The sequence below is a fragment of the Equus caballus genome, chromosome 1, assembly GCF_041296265.1.
Source record: "Equus caballus isolate H_3958 breed thoroughbred chromosome 1, TB-T2T, whole genome shotgun sequence".
In the NCBI taxonomy this organism is placed as follows: domain Eukaryota; kingdom Metazoa; phylum Chordata; class Mammalia; order Perissodactyla; family Equidae; genus Equus; species Equus caballus.
Genome location: NC_091684.1, coordinates 159838576 through 159855760, shown reverse-complemented (window position 1 = coordinate 159855760; position 17185 = coordinate 159838576). Strand labels below are relative to the sequence as shown.

The following is a 17185-nucleotide window of genomic DNA, read 5'->3' as shown; positions in this document are numbered from 1 at the left end:
TGGCTCCATGATGCCTAAGGGCCTCTCCTTCTGCTTCACCCCTAACAGCCCCCAAACTCATGCAGAAGCAAGGATTGGCCAGTGTGGAAGAGGTTGGTGCTCCTAGAAATGTATATTAGGGAGGGAAGAGTGGCGAGCGGAGAATGAGGGGAATAGTGCTCTGGAATGCAGGCAGACTGCAGGGCTGGCAGTGCCAAGGCAGTAGCTAGAGGGAGGGGCCTGGGAAAATGATATAAACCCCAAAGTCTGAAATACAACCTGAGTATAGAACACACACACACACATGCATGCATGCAAACACACATACCCACACACACACACACATACAGACACCCCTGACCATTTCTCAGCCAGGGTCTCTCTCCACCCAGGCCCCATAAGCAGAGAAAAATGAGGAGGTTACTCACCCACATCAGCCTGTCGCACATTTTTCATCCGGATGACCCTCACTGTCAGCAGGTGGCATGGAAACAGCCCCCTCTGTGGATTGAGAGGACAGTGGACTCACTCTTCAGGCCATGATGGCAGATGACCGTGACGGAGAGAGCAGCTCAGGCTGGCCACGGGCTCCCACCACTCGGACTCAAGAAGCTTCCTCGAGTTAGTCTGCATTCCTGGGCTCTGGAGGACGCCTCTGGTCCCCAGGGAACCCAAGGCTGCGAGGTGAGGGGCTTTCTCCTCGCCCCACTCTGAGCCTAGAGGAGGGGCAGCTTCAAGCATGTTCTGTTCATGTCTTTCCTGAACCTTTCCTGGTTTTGTTCTGCTTGGTTCGTGCCTTTCCTGTTTGAAACTTGGGATTGGATTCCCTTTCCCTGAAAGTTTACCTGGGCTTAGACGGGTCTTTTTACCATCTTCTCCTGGCCTGTGCCCTTGGCAGACACCACTGGACTTCTCCAACTGACCAATGACTGTATCTATAGGCCTCTGAGCTAGAACCCTTTCCACTCCACACAGTCCACTCTGTGTTGCTAGAATCACTTTGTACCTTTTTTTAAGAGGTTGCAATTCTTCTTTATTTAAAATAAAATTGGGGTTTGGAGAAAAACATAAAAGTATGAAGAAAAAGAATGAGTTCACATAATCTCACCACGCAGAGACAATCACTGTTACCATTTTGATGTCCGTCCTTCTAGCCTCTCCTGGGGCTTAATTCTAACCAGCAACAATAGCACAAGGACTCTGGGAAGGCTGTTACTCGGTCCCTCAGGTAGATATGTAAGTCAATTTTAGGCGCTCTTTCTCCTCTCTCCCCAACGGCTGCCTCAAAAGCCAAACGGACAGTCACACATGGGTCTGAGGATTCCTTCTGTGAGATTAACTCGGAAATAGTGAATATCTTCAAGGTCAATAACTTGCTCTAACAGCATTCTGTTTTGAGATTTGTAACTTGGGCCAAAGGCCACACACACCGCTTCTCTTCTAGTTCTGGAAATATGGCTGTGGCCTTGGGCTAGAACCCCTCTGGGCACAGCGGGCTCCTCAGTTCTCACTCCCCACCAGAGCAGAGAGGGCACCCTGGTCTGATCTGGTGAGGAGGCAGGAGTCAACTTTCATCAGGAGAGCAGTTCTGGCAAGGTCTGCTCCCACTGGCCCACTTTCTCAGAGGACAGCTACGGTTCAAGCAGGGAGCCATTGGAAGCCTCAATCCAGGCAGGGGTCAGTCCTCATGGTGTTGAAGGTCTCTGAACCTGGGACCATGGGCTTCTTGGCCATCACAGTCCTTCTCCTGCCTCCAGGAGGGGCTGTCCTGCCCAGCTCCCTCGTGTCTTGTCTGGAAGGATGTGAGCTGCCACAGCTTCCCGCAGGACCTCACCAGGGGCCTCCCTGCCTTCCAGGAAATGCTCTCTGCTGTCACCTGACCCTGATACCTCCCAAAGAGGTTGACCCTTTCTTCCTACCCTAACTCAGCAACACTTAGAACATCAGCTACAGTCTGTTGAGTGTCTGCCATATGCTAAGGCTTGTATATAACCTCTACATTTTATCTGCTCGATCCTCACAACACCCCCATGAAGCAGTTATTATTAGCCTCACTTTACAGATAGAGAATCTGAGCCTAGGTCCGGGGACATCAGGCATTCAGCTAGAATGAGAGGAACCCAAGTTCAAACCCAGTTCTAATTCTCTGACCTGTGCTCATACCACCACAGTCCTGTCACCTTACTTGATTTTTTTTTTTTGAGGAAGATTAGCCCTGAGCTAACATCTGCTGCCAATCCTCCTCTTTTTACTGAGGAAGACTGGCCCTGAGCTAACATCTGTGCCCATCTTCCTCTTCTTTATATGTGGGACGCCTGCCACAGCATGGCTTGACAAACAGTGCGTAGGTCCACACCCGGGATCCGAACTGGCAAACCCCGGGCTGCTGAAGCGGAATGTGCGAACTTAACTGCTGCGCCACTGGGCCGGTCCCTGTCACCTTACTTGAAAGCAACCCTTGGCAAACGTGAAGACAGGTGTTGCTTGCCCTCATCTCCTCTTCCTTGGTCTTTCCCTCTTAGAATCTACTTTTCTGATAGATTCCTCTTCTTGCTCTGAGTCCCCCAACGCCCAAAAATGACCCGAAACTCTGGAGTCCTTTTACTTGCAGTCCTCTTACCAGCTGCATTTCTCTGACACATTCCACAATCTCTCTCTTTTTTAAACAGCCAGAGCACATCCGAGCCTAAGGGTTCTTAGAGACATTCCATTGTCCAGGAGCCACAGAGGGCTCCTTTGTGGTCTACCTTGAGTCTTAGCCCACATCTTCCAGCTCAGGAATTTGCAGGAGAGACCCAATTTCAAAGCACTCTACAAGATATGCTCACATCTTACCAGCAGGGAGACAGAATCTGGCAGGGGGGTTGAGAAGTAGCCTGGAGAGGCCACGCCAGGAGGAAGGCAGTGGGAACATGTGACTCAGGTCTTGGGCCCAGAGGATTCTGGGAACCAGATCTGTGAAAAATGACCTTCTTGGATTAAAATGAACATACATATTTTGCTCCTGGTATAATTGGCTCAGTTGGCATGGTGGTTGAGATAAACAAAACTTCATGGCCTTAGAGGTAATTGATACACAGTAGAAAGAGCCAATAGAACGAAGCACAGTGTCTGTGACTATGCAGATGGGAACCAGAAACCGGTGAGATTATGGAAGCCCAGTTTATGGGGTAGCTTATGATATGAAGAGGGAAAAACTTTAGGGACTTGGGCAAACCCATCCCTAGGACAGGATGCCTTGGCTGGGTATCAGGGTGCAAGTCAAAATATTTAACAACAGGCATAGCCAGGTGCTGAGCCAGCTGGGCTGCAGCCCTGGAGCAGGGATGGGCATTGATCTTTTGGTTGGTGGGGGCATAGGACCGTCCTGGGGTAAGGACCAGGGAGCACTCGGGGACTTGCAGCTCAAGGCAAGAACTGTTTGGCAAACAGTACAGAAGTGTATTTAGGCACTTTAATAACTAGTACAGCTGTTTGGGGAGGATGGGCTGGATAGCAGTTTTCTGGGAAGCCACACGGCAGAGAGGACCCCACTGCTCAGGCTGCAGACACACACGCTCCAGCCTCCTCCCTGACCTTGGTCCCTGGGGCTGGCCTTGCCAGGACTCCATTTCCCCTGGAGACCTACTCAGGGCCGGGGTATCTTGCCAGCTCATAGGGAAAAGACGTAGCCCCTTGATTCTCAGGATCAGCTGTTATGCAATTCAATATTACCCCTCCCACCCCCTGACTCTACAGATAGGACCTTGGTGGGCAGGATGGGGAACACGATGCATCGCCCTTCTCTAATGTGCCTGGCCCTGACTCCGCATGGTGGGCATCGCATCTGTTCTTATCTCCCCCTCCAACCACGCTCTGAGGAAGGTCCCATTTTCCCTGCTTTGCAGAGGAAAAGACTGGGTTTACAGAGATTGCATCTCACACAGGGTCACACGGCCTGGAAATGGCAGGGCTGGGACTCAGGCACAGGTCTACCTGACTGCAGGGCAGCAAACTTCCCATCTACCTGGAGGCTGGCTCTCACTGTGAATTAACCAAACCAGCTAAAAGCTTGCTCCAGGTCATGCATTAGGCTAGTTAATAGCGGAGGCAGAAGGGAAACTCTCAGCTCCCAGTTCGGGGCTCTCCCTACACCCCAAGAGTCTAGCTGTCACCACAGATCAGTCAGAAGAATATTTATTTACAGATGGGCTCCAAGGGTCAGCCTCCCATTGGGGGTGGGAGTGGAGGGGAGGGTCTGACAACTATGTTTCAGAAGTGGTGGGTCCGATGCCCATCCCTGCACCAGGCATACCCTAACCAGACTATCCCATGCGGTCTGGGGTGCTGGAGAAGGGAAGACAGCTTCCAGGGAGCCTGTGGGAACTCCCCTCCCCAGGGCTGCTCAGGGTAGGCCCGGCTGGTGAGGCCACCTCTTCCTCCCCGGAGAGCTGGGTGTATCCATCAGTTCTTTGCAACATGTGTGTCAGAGTGCAGACCAGCCTGGTGATAGCTTCCAGGATGTGTTGGCCCTCCCTGAAAAGGAGACCATTGGGATGGGGACTTTTGGGGATCCCAGAACATTTCCCAGCTAGTCTGAGTAAGGTGCCAGACCAGGGGTCTCCTAGGAGGAGCTACCATGGCGGTTTTCCTTTTTATCACTCAAGTCTAGACGAAGTCCAAGTTCTCAGTCATGTGGACCCTCCAGGACCTGAGAGGGACAGGCACATTTCTCAGTTGCTTCACTCTCCCCTTCAAGGTCAGCTCTGTCCCTTCTCTGGAAGGTCTGTCCCTCCCCAGGTTCCGGGAGGCTCAACGAGACCGGAGAGGCAGGAGCAAGAGCTGACTGGAGGCCCTTCCTGCCCCCCGAGGGCTGTGGGGAAATGTGGGCACACCCCAGAAGGTGATGTCTATCCTGGCCAGGGCAGCAGAGCACTGGGCACCACGCAGCACGAAGCTCCCCTCCTTGGGCTCCTTGGAGACTGAGCGGGGTCTCCATCTCCCACTCCAAAGGGACAAGACACGTTCAGGGCATCACTCATCTCATACAGACATTTAGGGCTGGGGGAGGGGGTCTCAGGTGGGGGATAAGGAAGGAGTGGCTGCTGACAGTCCACGCCGTGGTGTGCCTACCAGGGCAAATTGGGAGATTGCGGTGAATGAGGAAGCCTAGGCAGAGCTGGTCCAGAGCTCTGGCACCCTGACCCATGACCCCAGGGTCCCCATGAGAGGCTGTGAGAAGTTGGATGGACCCAGGAGTCTTGACCACACACCCAGGTGGCAGGCTTCTTGGCCAATGGTGACAGATTGGCAATGCCACCAATCCTCACCATATATGACACCACAACCTCACGTAGCATGGCAGCTTAGGATGTCCACAGGGTACCTGTCCACTCTTTTTGGATCCACTCCTGGCAGTGCTGAGGACTGTCTACCTGGGTGCTGGCCTGGCCCCAGGGTGGCCCTGAGCTGCTCCACGGCACCTTGTCAAGCCCGTGGGTACCCTCAGCTGGGCCATACACCCAGGAGCCTGGGCCCCAAGTGGGCCAGACTGTGTCCCCAGGTGCTAGGTAGGGGCTGCCTGAGCCAAGGTGTTCCGTGTCTCTGGAGTCCACAATGCCCCCTGCCCTCCCTGAGCCTGTCTCCTGCCCTCAGCTCCTGGCCCACCCACCCAGCACTGCTCCCTCACCTCCAAGGTGCAGGTGGCCGACGGCCTGCCATCTTCTGTTTGGCTTGGGTCTGGCAGGGAGTGGAAGACCCAGGCGGGCATCTGCCTCTGGAGCATCGCGGCAGCTCTCCAGCTGGGTGGCGAGATTGAGAATTTATACTCTGACTCAGAGCTCCGCCCTCTGGATGCCTCTTGGCAGTGGCTGGGATTTGCCAGGGGAGTGGTTAAGGTAGGTATATAGACATGAGGGCCTGGGCCAAGCCTCTTAGTAGCAAGAGACCCTCAGGTCTTCAGATTTTGGAAATGCAAGGACCAGCAGGGGCTCTGGCCCTTGGAGTCAGTGGTCTGCTGCCCCTAGAAACTCAGACCCGCCTTGCCAACCAAGGGATGGGTGGGTGGCAAGAAGAGAATGCTGGAGCATCACGACTTTAGGATTGGCCCAGGCATGATTTGGGAAAGCCCTCTCTCTTCAGCTTATAGAGATCGTGGCTCACAGATACCCTCTGGGGGATGGTGCCTTCCCTCCTAACTCCACTTAGTCCCATGGCTTGGTGCCCCAGGAGCTGTGGGCAGGGGCTTCACGGGAAGCAGCGACCACGGTCAGGGCTCCCAAAGTCAGTGGGGGAAGAAAGAAAATAATTGCCCGAATCTTTGCTGAGGAGAAGGTCAAGGGCACATGCCCCCTCCCCTGCCTCCGGGGAGGCCAGGTGGAGAGAGGGTGTGCCCAGCCCCTGCCTGGTCCCAGGGCCCCTGAGAGGATGCTCCCGCCCTGCCCCACTGATCCCTATCTCTGGCCTGGTGGCTGGCTCACTGCGGGCCCGGTGAGGCAACTCCACCTGCTCGCTGCCCAGCTGGGTACACTGGGAGTGTCCTGCCTGAGCTATCCCCTGGGGCCCCACAACCGGCTTTTCTGGCCCACAGATTAAACCGATTTTATGAAACTGAGGGTGAGATCTGAACACAGGGCTGACTGGGCCCTAATGCAAGAATGGAAACTCGTCGGTGGTGTCTCTGAGACCTCTTCCCACCCCAGGTAGAGGTGGCTCCGACCCTGCTCCCCGCTGCTTGCCAGGTCCTCCAGAGATGGGATGGGGTCTCAGCATGGTCTCCTCCCAGCTCGCGTCCTTCCCTGCCCCTGCCGTCTACCCCACTGCCAAGAACACAAATTCAGCACCCACACCCCTCAGCGGACTCCACGAAATTCAATTTAGTTCATGCACTTAGTGAGCACCTACTGTATACATGCTACTAAGAAAGGAAATCCCAGGCTTGAAGTTGCTGACAGTCCAGCTGGAGAGTGAAATACATCCAACCCCTCAGAGGATCAGAGGTCCAAGTCTTCTGTGGTAACAGGGGGTATTCTAGAAGGATCAATACAAATCCTTCACATTTGTAAACATCTGTGGTTTACAGAGCTCCATCACACAGCTAAGAACTGGCGAGGGAGCATAGAAGTTGGAAAATGGAGGTCAGCTGGGAAGGGAAAGAGTGGATCTGAGAAGGCTTCACGGAGGAGGTGGCATCTGAATTGGGTCTTAGAGGATGCATAGGATTTCAACAGCTAACGGTAGGTGGGAAAGGCATGATAGGAGGAAGGAACAGCACGAGCAAGAGCAGGGAGACCAGAAAGCAGGGTATGCTCAGGGACGCAAGTGGTCTGATGTTACAGCAGTGAGTCATGTGGGATGCAGAGTGGGACACAGGGGTGGTGGAAGTTGGCAGAGAGAAGGGAGGTTTTGTGAAGGAACAAATCTGGAAAGACACATTAAGGCCCAATAGTTGTGACCCTCACGGGCCACTATTTAAATTTGGATTTATTCTCTAGGCAATGGGGAGCCATCGATCGTTTTTGAGCAGGAGAGTGACATCATCAAAGCTGAACTTTAAGAAGACAGTGCTGATTGACGTTGTGGGCAACCCAACCCACAGTACTACAGTGTCCCGAAGGTGACGAGGTGAGGGGTGTGGTGAGGGCCAGGAGACCTCCTCCCTGAGGATCCACCTGTCTCCCCACTCCCTCCACTCCCCTTCCCCATCAAATAGACCCAGGGCAAGCCCAAGACCCCAGGGCATTCCTCAAAGTCTGGTACTTGATTCTCTTCCTGCTGAAAAAGCCCATCCACAAACCCCCCAGCCCCAGCCCATCCATCCCAGGCAGGGCCTGGGAAATCTAGGTCTCCAATCCTTGTATTTCCTCACTGGCTGTGAGCTCCTGGAGAGCAGGGCCTCGTTTTAGCTGAATGGAATCAAGTTGAATAAGAGGCTAAGTGGAGTGGAAGTTTCTTCCTCCGCACCCTCTGCACAGCCTCTGACCCAGGTGAGAGCTGGTGTGAGAGCCGGTGTGAGAGCCGGTGAGAGAGCTGGTGCAATGGCAAACTGAGGGGACCAGTCTACCAGCAAGCACTTACTGACTGCCTGTTGTGTGCCTGGCTCCATGCTGACTGCCAGGGCCAGGTCTGGAAGGAAATGACAAAGGATTTATGGTCTAGTGAGGGGAGAAAAGGGGCCTGGATTCAGTGGCAAATTGTCCAGTGTGGACTCTAAGTGGGGCAGGAGGGGACAGAGGACCCCGTGGGGATGGTGGGAAGTGGGCTGGGAAGGTGAGTAAGGAGAGCCAGGCAAAGAGCAATGTCCACTGGCCTCACCTCCTCCTCTACGCCGACAGGTCTCCAAGTGAACCACCCATTTAAGCTGAAACAGTGTTCTTGGTGCACAACCGATGCTCCAAGTCTCTCCCCCACGTCCCGAGTCTCTCTCCAGCCCCCTGAGTCTCTCTCCTGCCCCCATGTTCCTCCATGTGGAAATCTGAAGCTGTCTCTGCACAAAGTGGAATGGACTGAGTTCCTTTCCACCTAGAACCCTCTCCTCCTTGATGAGCAGGGAGCCTGAGTTCTCCCCCAGAGATCCCCAGTCTGTGTCCTCTGAGGCCTCTACCTCCAGCTGTGTCCGGTAGCTTGTTAACTGACTCCCACTCATCTGGATGACCAGGACCTGCCTCTTGCCAGCAGCCTCTCGGCCTCAGGTAATCCAGCACTGAAAACTTCCTTCCTCCCAGCCACTCAGCTGACATCACTTGCCTGCGAACCCAGAAAGGACGAATTCCTCATCTTTCCTCTTTCAAGATGCCTCGGGTGCCTGTCCCTTCCCGTGCACCCTGTCAGCTGCACCTGTCTCCTAGCCTCCTCTGCCTCTCACAGTTCATCCCCCACACACCTGGCTAGCCAGTGAGCTTTGCAGCCAGCCCCTTCAACCTGTCATTCACCTGCTCAAACGCAGCTAATGCTTTTTCAGTCTTGCCAACAAATTCTGGATTCCAATACCTCCCATCGACCAAGCGGAACCCAGAAAGAGCCCTATTATAGCATATGGAATTTTAGCATATGATAAAGGAATTATTTCAAATAGTGATGCAAGGATGGACTATGCATTAGTGGAAAACCTACCTTACCATCTAGAATAAAATAAAGTTAGATCCCAAATTCTTAACTACACGAAAATAAATTCCAGACAGATTAAATATCTAACCATTAAAATACAACTATAGAAGATTTAAATTAATATTAGAGAATATTTATATGATATTAGGATGAGGAGAATCTTCCTAAACAAGGTACAAAACCTAGAAACCAATAGGGAAATGTTGCCAGATTTGAATGTACAGAATGGTAAACTTCAGTAAAGCAAAAGATGCCACAAGCACGGTTCTACCTCCAAAATATCTTCCAAATTTCCTCCTCTCAATACATACCCATCAGTTACAAAACCCCCTTAAAAAATCATGGTAAAGAGGAGAGTCTTGCCCTACCAGATACTAAATTACAAAGCCACAAGAACACAAGCACTATGTTGTTGGCACAAGAACAAGACAAGTGGAACAAAATAGAGGGGCCAGAGACAGGCCCTAATATTTAAGGGAACTTAGTATATGATAAAATTGGCACCATGAATCAATAGGAAAAGAATAGACTATTTAATAGATGACATGGGCATGAGTGGCTCACAGATGAATAAAGCAGCATCCCCACTTAGCGCCATATATGAAGATGGACTATCAATGGGATCAGCACATGAAATGGAAAACTATAAAGTTAACAGAAGACAACGTAGCAGAATCTGCTTGTGATCTGGGGGCAAGAAGAATTTCTTAAACAACGCTTTGAAACCCTGAACCATAAGGCAAAAATTTTCTAAATTTGATTACTGAAGGATTTCTGTCCACTAAGAACATACAGAAAAAGTTAAAAGATAGCTGACAGAATGACAGAAGATATTTGGAATGCATTTGCAAATCACCAAAGGACCAATATCTAGCATATACAAAGAATTCTTATGTAATCCACCCAAAAAAGATGGCCATGCCAACATAAAAATGGACCAAAGATTTGGACCTGCATTTTATAGGAGGGGAAACCCAAAAAGCTAATAGCCTTTTGAGGAGATGCTCAAAATCATTGGTAATCAGGGAAATCAACTTAAAATAACAATGAGTTCTCACTGCAACTATTAAATTGGAAAACACAGAGGAAGTTGGATAATGGTTGCTTTTCTGGGAGGGGAGAATGGGGGAAGGAAATAACGACCAATCAAGAAGGCAGGCATAGGAGGACAACAAGGACACCAGAACCAAGCAGGAGAATGGGCCATGTGCTCAGCCTCCAGCACTCAGGTGACATTTTTCCCCTCCAGCTTTTCCCCAGCTTTACTGCCACTGCTCTAGTCCAAGCTGTTATCGTCACTCATCTCAAGGACTGCGTTAGGCCAACTGGTCTCTCTGCTTCCACTTTTGCCTCCTGATAAGCCTCTCTCTACAGAAGAGCATGAGTGATCTCCTCAAAACAGAAGCTGGATGATGTGACTGCCTGACTCAAGCTCTCCATGGCTTCCGGGTGCTCTTCCTTCTTGCCCTGGCTCTGCGAGGTCCCTTGTGGTCTGGCTCCTACATCTGCTCTATTCCTTCCCTCACGCACGAGTTCCAGCTGCACTGGCCCTCCGTGCCCTGAACATGCCAAATTCTTCCCCCCATCAGGGAGTTTGCACTTGCCAGTTCCAGGTCTGAAGTCTTTGAACTTAACTCTGCATAGCTGCTCTTTCTCATCCATCATGGCTCTGCTCAAATGACATTTTCTCCAGCAGCCCTTCCCCGACTACCCTCCGTAACACGGATGCCTTTTGCCTACCTACTTGCTTTCATATGGCTCTGGCCACTAATTTAATCCAATTCCATGTAATGTAATGTAATGTATCATATCTTGAATTATCTTATTCATTTAATCTCTTTTCCACCAGACTGTAACCCTTTTCAGGGCAGGGACATTGCTTGTCTTGTTCATCAACTGGAAATACCTAATGCCCATCAGTAAAGAAACGGGTAGATGTCAACAGGAACCAAGTGGCTATCATTTATTGAATGTTTACAAAGTGACAAGGACTATTCTACATATTATATATTACCTGTGAAGTAGATAGTATTATTATCTCATTTCAAAGAAGAATTGAAACATGGAGAGGATAAGTAACTTGCTCAGGGTCACCATGGTGAGTGAGAGCTGTGATGCAAGTCAGTCTGGCCCAGGAACTTCCAGCTCTGACCACCACACATTCAGCCTCTCAGGAGACATTACTGTGCTGGAAAATTGGGATTCTCTGTTATATTTTTTAAAGGCTTCTTTATGCTCTTATGTTCTGTAGGAAGACAATTCCTCTACCCTCTAGGTCCTTCTGGCTTGTCTAAGAATTAAATTGACGTGAGACAGAATAACAGGAGAAAATCAAACAACTTTAATAACACATATACACAGGAAAAACCCAGGAATTCTGAGTAACTCGCCAAAATGGCCAAAGCCACCTCTTTAAATACCATCTTCAGCTAAAGACAAAGGAGGATGTTGGGGGTTATGGTTTGGATGAGGAAGAGGAGGAAGGCAATTTACATGGAGATGGAAAAGCAAATGTTTGATAAACAAGTGTTTTCTGGGCCATTTATAGACAATGAGACCCGAAAGAGAACTTTGATAAAAATGGGCTTGCTAGTGCCTTCCTGTCTGCCACACCCACTTTCTATTATGCTATAGTTATCTTATGGTACTAGCCCCTTCCCGGAACAAGGCTTCTATCTTAAATTCTTTCGGGCAGATAAGGGGAGGGTCAAAGTTTCCTTCAGAACCTTTTGTCCTTCAAAATAACCAAGCCAAAGAGACAAGTTTTGAGTGGTCAATTCTAATCCCCCACAGTTCCTTGATAAGTAAAGTTCAGTTTCCTAAAACAAACATACAATGAATAAATACAGTTTTCACCACTTAAAGTAAAACAAACATTATCCTCTCCAAGTAGTGGGAGATAAAAAATCAACCACTGAATTTAACATGTCGAGATATCTCAGAACTTCTGGCCAACAAACTAGATGTGACTCTATTTCATGATGACAAGATACAAAATAGGCATAAACATGACAAGAAAGGGCCTTCATTCCAATGTAGGTAATATTTATATTCTTAGTGTTGTCAACAGATCTGACTCATAAATATTTTCCATCCTTCTTCTTCGTCACAAGATGTTAAGGTCCAGCTCAGTGTGTTGCATTCTCAAAGCAATTGTGTCCACAGCTCAACATTTCTCCATGTCAAGAAGTTCCTGCTACTAAAACTTGTGGCCTCTGGTTTCAACTAGATGACAGGTTTTCTTTTCCTGCTTTTGACTCTCTCTCACATAGCAAGACTGCCTGGAGCCTTTTGTACACTGAGTTTACTCTTTCTCACTGGTCACTTTTGTGAGGGTGACGTTGTCATTGTCTCAGACCCTATTGAATATGGTATAGTTGGTTAAGGTCTAGACTTTGAAGTTTCATAGACCTGGATTTGAACACTGATTCTGTTCAAATTTATCCCTCTAGGGAGTACATTTATCCCTCTAAGCCTGGGTGTCTCCATCTGTAAAATGGGAAGCATAATAGTTCCTCTCTCACAGGGTGGCTGTGAAGACTAAATGAGATAAAGGTCTTAGCACATGGCTGACCCGTGGTGATGGATTCACTATGAGTGGGACACAGTACAGTGACCTCACAGACACAGAGATGTCACCCCTGCCCAAGGAGCTCACAACCAAAGTTGGGTGAGACAGGAAGGTCACGTAAATGGTGTCAGGATGATCACATCACATATGAGGAGAGGTGTGAAAGTATGCTGCTCAGACAGTATGGCTACCTCGGGTTGGGAGGCTCAGAAGAGGCTGCCTGGAGTAGGAAGAACTTGAACTTGCCCTTGAAGGAAGAGTAGAGACCCAAGGAATAAAGAAGTAGGAGAGGGCATTTTTGTCAGGCGAGCAAGGAGCATGAGCAAGGTATGAAGACTCAGAAAGGCAATTAAAGAAGTTCTCGGATATCAAGTGCAAGAATCACAATCTTCCTTTTGTTGGCAGTGGTGGCTCATGGAAGGTTTTCAAGCAGAGAGTGTTTAAGAAAGAGAGCAAATCTCATTCCAATGGGTAGAACGGGTGAACATCAGACCGTGTGAGCTGGAAGGCAGGCGTGCCTCCTTCATCAGCCCATTGTGGTTCCTTGGGGCAGCTGCGGCCTGCAAAAGTCTCCTGATAAATGCCTCTCCCTCTTCACCTATGAGGAATAGCCTCTGGGTCTCATCCCATCCAAATGCCCTGCAGGCTCCCAGCGCCCCCACTGCCCTGCAGACTCTGCTTCAGATTCTCTAGCTGTCCCTCTGGGCCTGAGGGGCTGGGGCTTGAGGATAAATCCGCATGTCTGCAGAGGAGGATGAGGAATGTGGAGCAGGTGGGAGGCAGGGTTGCAGGCTCCATTCATTTCTCCACTTTGCCTCTGGCCCCACGCCAGGCCAGAGTGGAGTGTGGGCCACCTGTGTTTAGGTCAGGCTAAGTCAACACAAGCAGGCACTGCCTCTCTGTCCAGCTGCTTTGTGGGGACGGAAGAGCCTCTTGCTTGACTCGAGGCTGGATGTTGACAGAGGGCTTGTTGGGCAGAAGTCACCTGGCCGTGGAGGCCCCAGGCACCAGGTGCCCGCAGCAGATGACATTGCTAAATGGCAGCCATCGACATTACATCAGTGGAGAACATTCACTGAGTCCTCACGAGGTACCCAGCACTGGGAACCGATTCTGAACAGACACTTCTTGTAAGTAACAACTCTTTGGTCAGGAAACACGCTCTCCTGAGAATCGTGGATCTACCAAGCAGTTTAAAAACAAAGGATGAAGTGTGACCATTTTAAACTAGGCAGTTTTGTTTTGTGTTTTTGTCCCTGAGGTCTCTATGGTCCTTTCTTCCTTCAAACTGGCCCCTGGCCTCTTCTGCCCTGAGGAAGGAGCCTGTCTTCAAAATACAGACAGAAACAGAAGTAAAATCTCCGCTTCTGAATTGCTCTAGGCCTCAGATCTCCTAGAAATAATAGACATGCGAAAATACTGGAGCAGTCATTTATCCTCCTGTGTCCCCGCCTCCAACATCCACAGCAATGGTTTAAACTATGGTGAGGACTCTCGGGATCCCAGAGCCCAGAGTAGGTTTGTCCTGCTCCCCACTGAGCTCTGGGAGATGCAGCCTCACAGAGGTGCCCTTTGCCCACCTGAGAGTAGAGGGAAGATGCCTGGGCAGACTCGTGGAAACTCTCCAAGGCTGCCTGAGAGTGCCCAGAAGTTCTGAGAGCTGTGGGCCCGCGGACGGTGGTGGGGCGGAGTGAGCTGACCGTGAGATCTGTTCCGCTGGGGTTGCTGGAGCCTGAGGCCCTGGCTTTGGCAGAAGTACATCCCAGTAGGATGATTGCACTTTTGTTAAATTGATCATCTGGTCAATCAACTTCTATTTTTTCAGTTTAAAAATCAACTTTGTTGAGGTATAATTTAGTACAATAAAACGCACCCATTTGATGAGTTTTGACAAATATATACAACTATGTATCCATCACCACAAACAAGATCATTTCCGTCACCCTCAAAAGTTGTCTCATAGCCAATCTTTCCCCTGGGCCCCAGGGAACCGTTGATATGTTTTCTCTCATTGTAGATTAGATGGTCTATTCTAGAGTTTCATGTAAATGGAATCATTGTGTTCAGACTTTTGTGGCTGACTTGTTTAATGTAAGGCTTTCAAGATTTATCTATGCTGTTGTATAGAGTTCATTCTTATTCATTGCTGTGTAGTAGTCCATTGTAAAAGTATCATAATTTGTTTATCCTTTCATCAGTTGAAGGACAAAGCTGTTTCCAATTTTTAGCATTTATGAATAAAGCTGCTATAAATATTCGCACACAGGTTTTGATGTAAATATAAGCTTTCATTTTTCTTGGGTGAATACAAGTGGAATGGCTATGTCTGCTTGATTTTTACAAAGGGACCTAGAGATAGTGTGATGTCATATCTGGTCTCATCTGACAATCCCAGCCTACTGGAGAGAGCCTCCTGTCCTCAGCACTCTCCACTCTCCCTCCTTTCTCTCGTTTTCTTCTCTTTCTTTCCCCTCACCCTCCTCTTTCTCCTGTCGGCTTCCATTTTGCCTTCCCCATCCCACAAGCCTCTCCTGCCAAGCTTGAGGGAACCCACAGGGGGAGGGTTGGGGGAATCTTCTAGCAAGTTCAGCCCTGAGGTAATTTGTCAGGACTGAGTTTGTCCTGGTGCCACTGTTTTAAGAACCGTGTCCGATGTTCTAATCTACGCCATTCACTGGTCTGTCTTGTGACTGAATTTGGTTCCAGCCAAGTTCTAGCAGAGGAACGTAATTCCCCACTGTTTCCATCTGGTTCAGCCCCCAAGCCAAGGTTGTGCAGTCGCTTCCTGAGAGTGGCTCCCCACCACCTCTCGGGGGAGATGAGGACCGGGTGATAATGGCCTGGGAGGGTCTGTGAGCAGCAGATGCCTTCATACAGTCCTGGGTTTGACAGAGACGAGCAGAGCCAAGGAAAGCTCTAGCTCCCTATTGGTTTCAATTCGTGTTCAGGAAGGCACTGTGGTGTGCTGGGCAGAGCACTGGGCTGGAAGCCAGGAGCTGTGGGCTCCAGTTCCAGTTCTGCCATAAGATAGAAAACAAATGGCTCCCCCTCTCTGGACCTCACTTTCCTCTTCCGTGAAATGGGAGGTTGGACCAGCTGAGTCCCCTGAATCCCAGGAGTGGGATCTGGCACCTGTACCTTTTCATCATCTCAGGTGAACCTGAGACACAGCCACGGAGAGACCATAGAAGCGGGTGGCCCGAGAGTCCTTTACTGCTGCTGACTTCCGGGGTCTGGCCTGCCCCACTGCCCACTGAGGCTGCACCATGCTTGGGCATCAGCTCAGAGTGAGAATAAATGGGGGCATTCAGGGTCCTTCTGAACAAGATTTGACAGACACCAAACGGTAAGAACAGCATTTTTGATGCCAGAAAGGAGCAACAGCCAAGGATATGGTCAGGAAAGAGCTAAAACGGACTAAAACTTGGCTATTTGGTGAGGGGACGGGAGACCTTATGAGGAGAGCATTGGGAGTGTGTGAAAACAGAGCTTGTGGCCTGTTCTCAGCAGGATCCAGGCCTGGTCACTCCTCTTACCGCCACCCCAACATGGCGTATGTGGGTGCGTGTGACAGCGTGTGTGTGTGTGTGCGCGCCTGTGTGTGTGTGTACGTGGGAAGAGAAGGACCTGAGCCCTCCCTGGAGAATAAAGTCCTGTTGCACCAAACTGGATTAGCATCATCAGCTGCTGGGGGGTCTGGAACGTGACCCTAAAGACCCATTTCCAACTGCCCCCACAAGCCTCAGCCCCGCCGGCCCTGCCAGACTTGGGATTTGTGTAAGCCCTGTAGCAGGTTCAGGCAAAACAGCCTGAGGACTTTTTAGTGATATTCAGTTGATTTTAAAGTAGTGATCAGGGTTTGAGTGAAAGAATTCGCACTGAGGAAGTGGAGACTGGCTGAGTCGGCCTTCTGACTCAGCGGTGACTTCTAGGCGGCCCACGCCCCCCGGGCTGCCGGCCCCCCTCTGTCCCTGCCCAGCCTCCTTACAGGTTCTGCCTGGTTGGCAGCTGGTGCAGGGCCTGGGCCTGAGAGCAAAGCTGTCAAGGAGGACGCACTGGGGCAAAGGGCATTCCGGGCCGAGAGGTGGGTGCCGCGGCCCTTGGGGCTGACTCTGCAGTTAGGATGCTGTAATCTAGGCAGCACCTGGGTGAGGCTGATGGTCCCAGTGACCCAAGCATAGCTGGCAGAAGGAGGCCTCGGGTCTGCGAGGAGCAGAGAGAGGCTGGAGCCACCGCCTGGAGCCCCTCCCTGCCTGCCTCCAAAAGTCTGGGAAAGCCGCCCTCTGCTGCTGGCTGGGTCCTCCAGCTCTGTCCAGAGTGGGCCCTGGAGGGAGCTGGAATCTGGCCTCTTACCTGATGTGTGGAGCTGGCAGCATTGTAGCCACCTTCTACCAAGGGCAAGCGATGTCTCCTTCCTCCCTCTGTGCACAGTGTTTGGAGGGGTGTGGTAGGTGGGAGTCGGGGGTTCCGGACCTCTTTCCGGGGAAGCAGATCTTCAGAGGCAGGGACTCTGGGCTTTAAGAGTGCAGACCTGACTCCGTGCTGTGCCCG

The 17185-nt window shown here is 50.6% G+C and overlaps 1 protein-coding gene across 1 annotated transcript in view; it reads right to left on the bottom strand.

Moving 5' to 3' along the window:
- The window catches only part of PLA2G4E (phospholipase A2 group IVE), a 34773-nt gene extending 29022 nt beyond the window's left edge, over positions 1-5751 (bottom strand). The window contains exons 1-2 of the mRNA XM_014734077.2: positions 5648-5751; positions 408-480 (exon numbers count right to left, since the gene is read on the bottom strand). Of these exons, the coding sequence (XP_014589563.1) occupies positions 408-480; positions 5648-5743 (169 nt within the window). The 5' untranslated portion in view covers positions 5744-5751. The remainder of the gene's footprint in view (positions 1-407; positions 481-5647) is intronic.
- Between the last annotated feature and the right edge of the window lie 11434 nt (positions 5752-17185).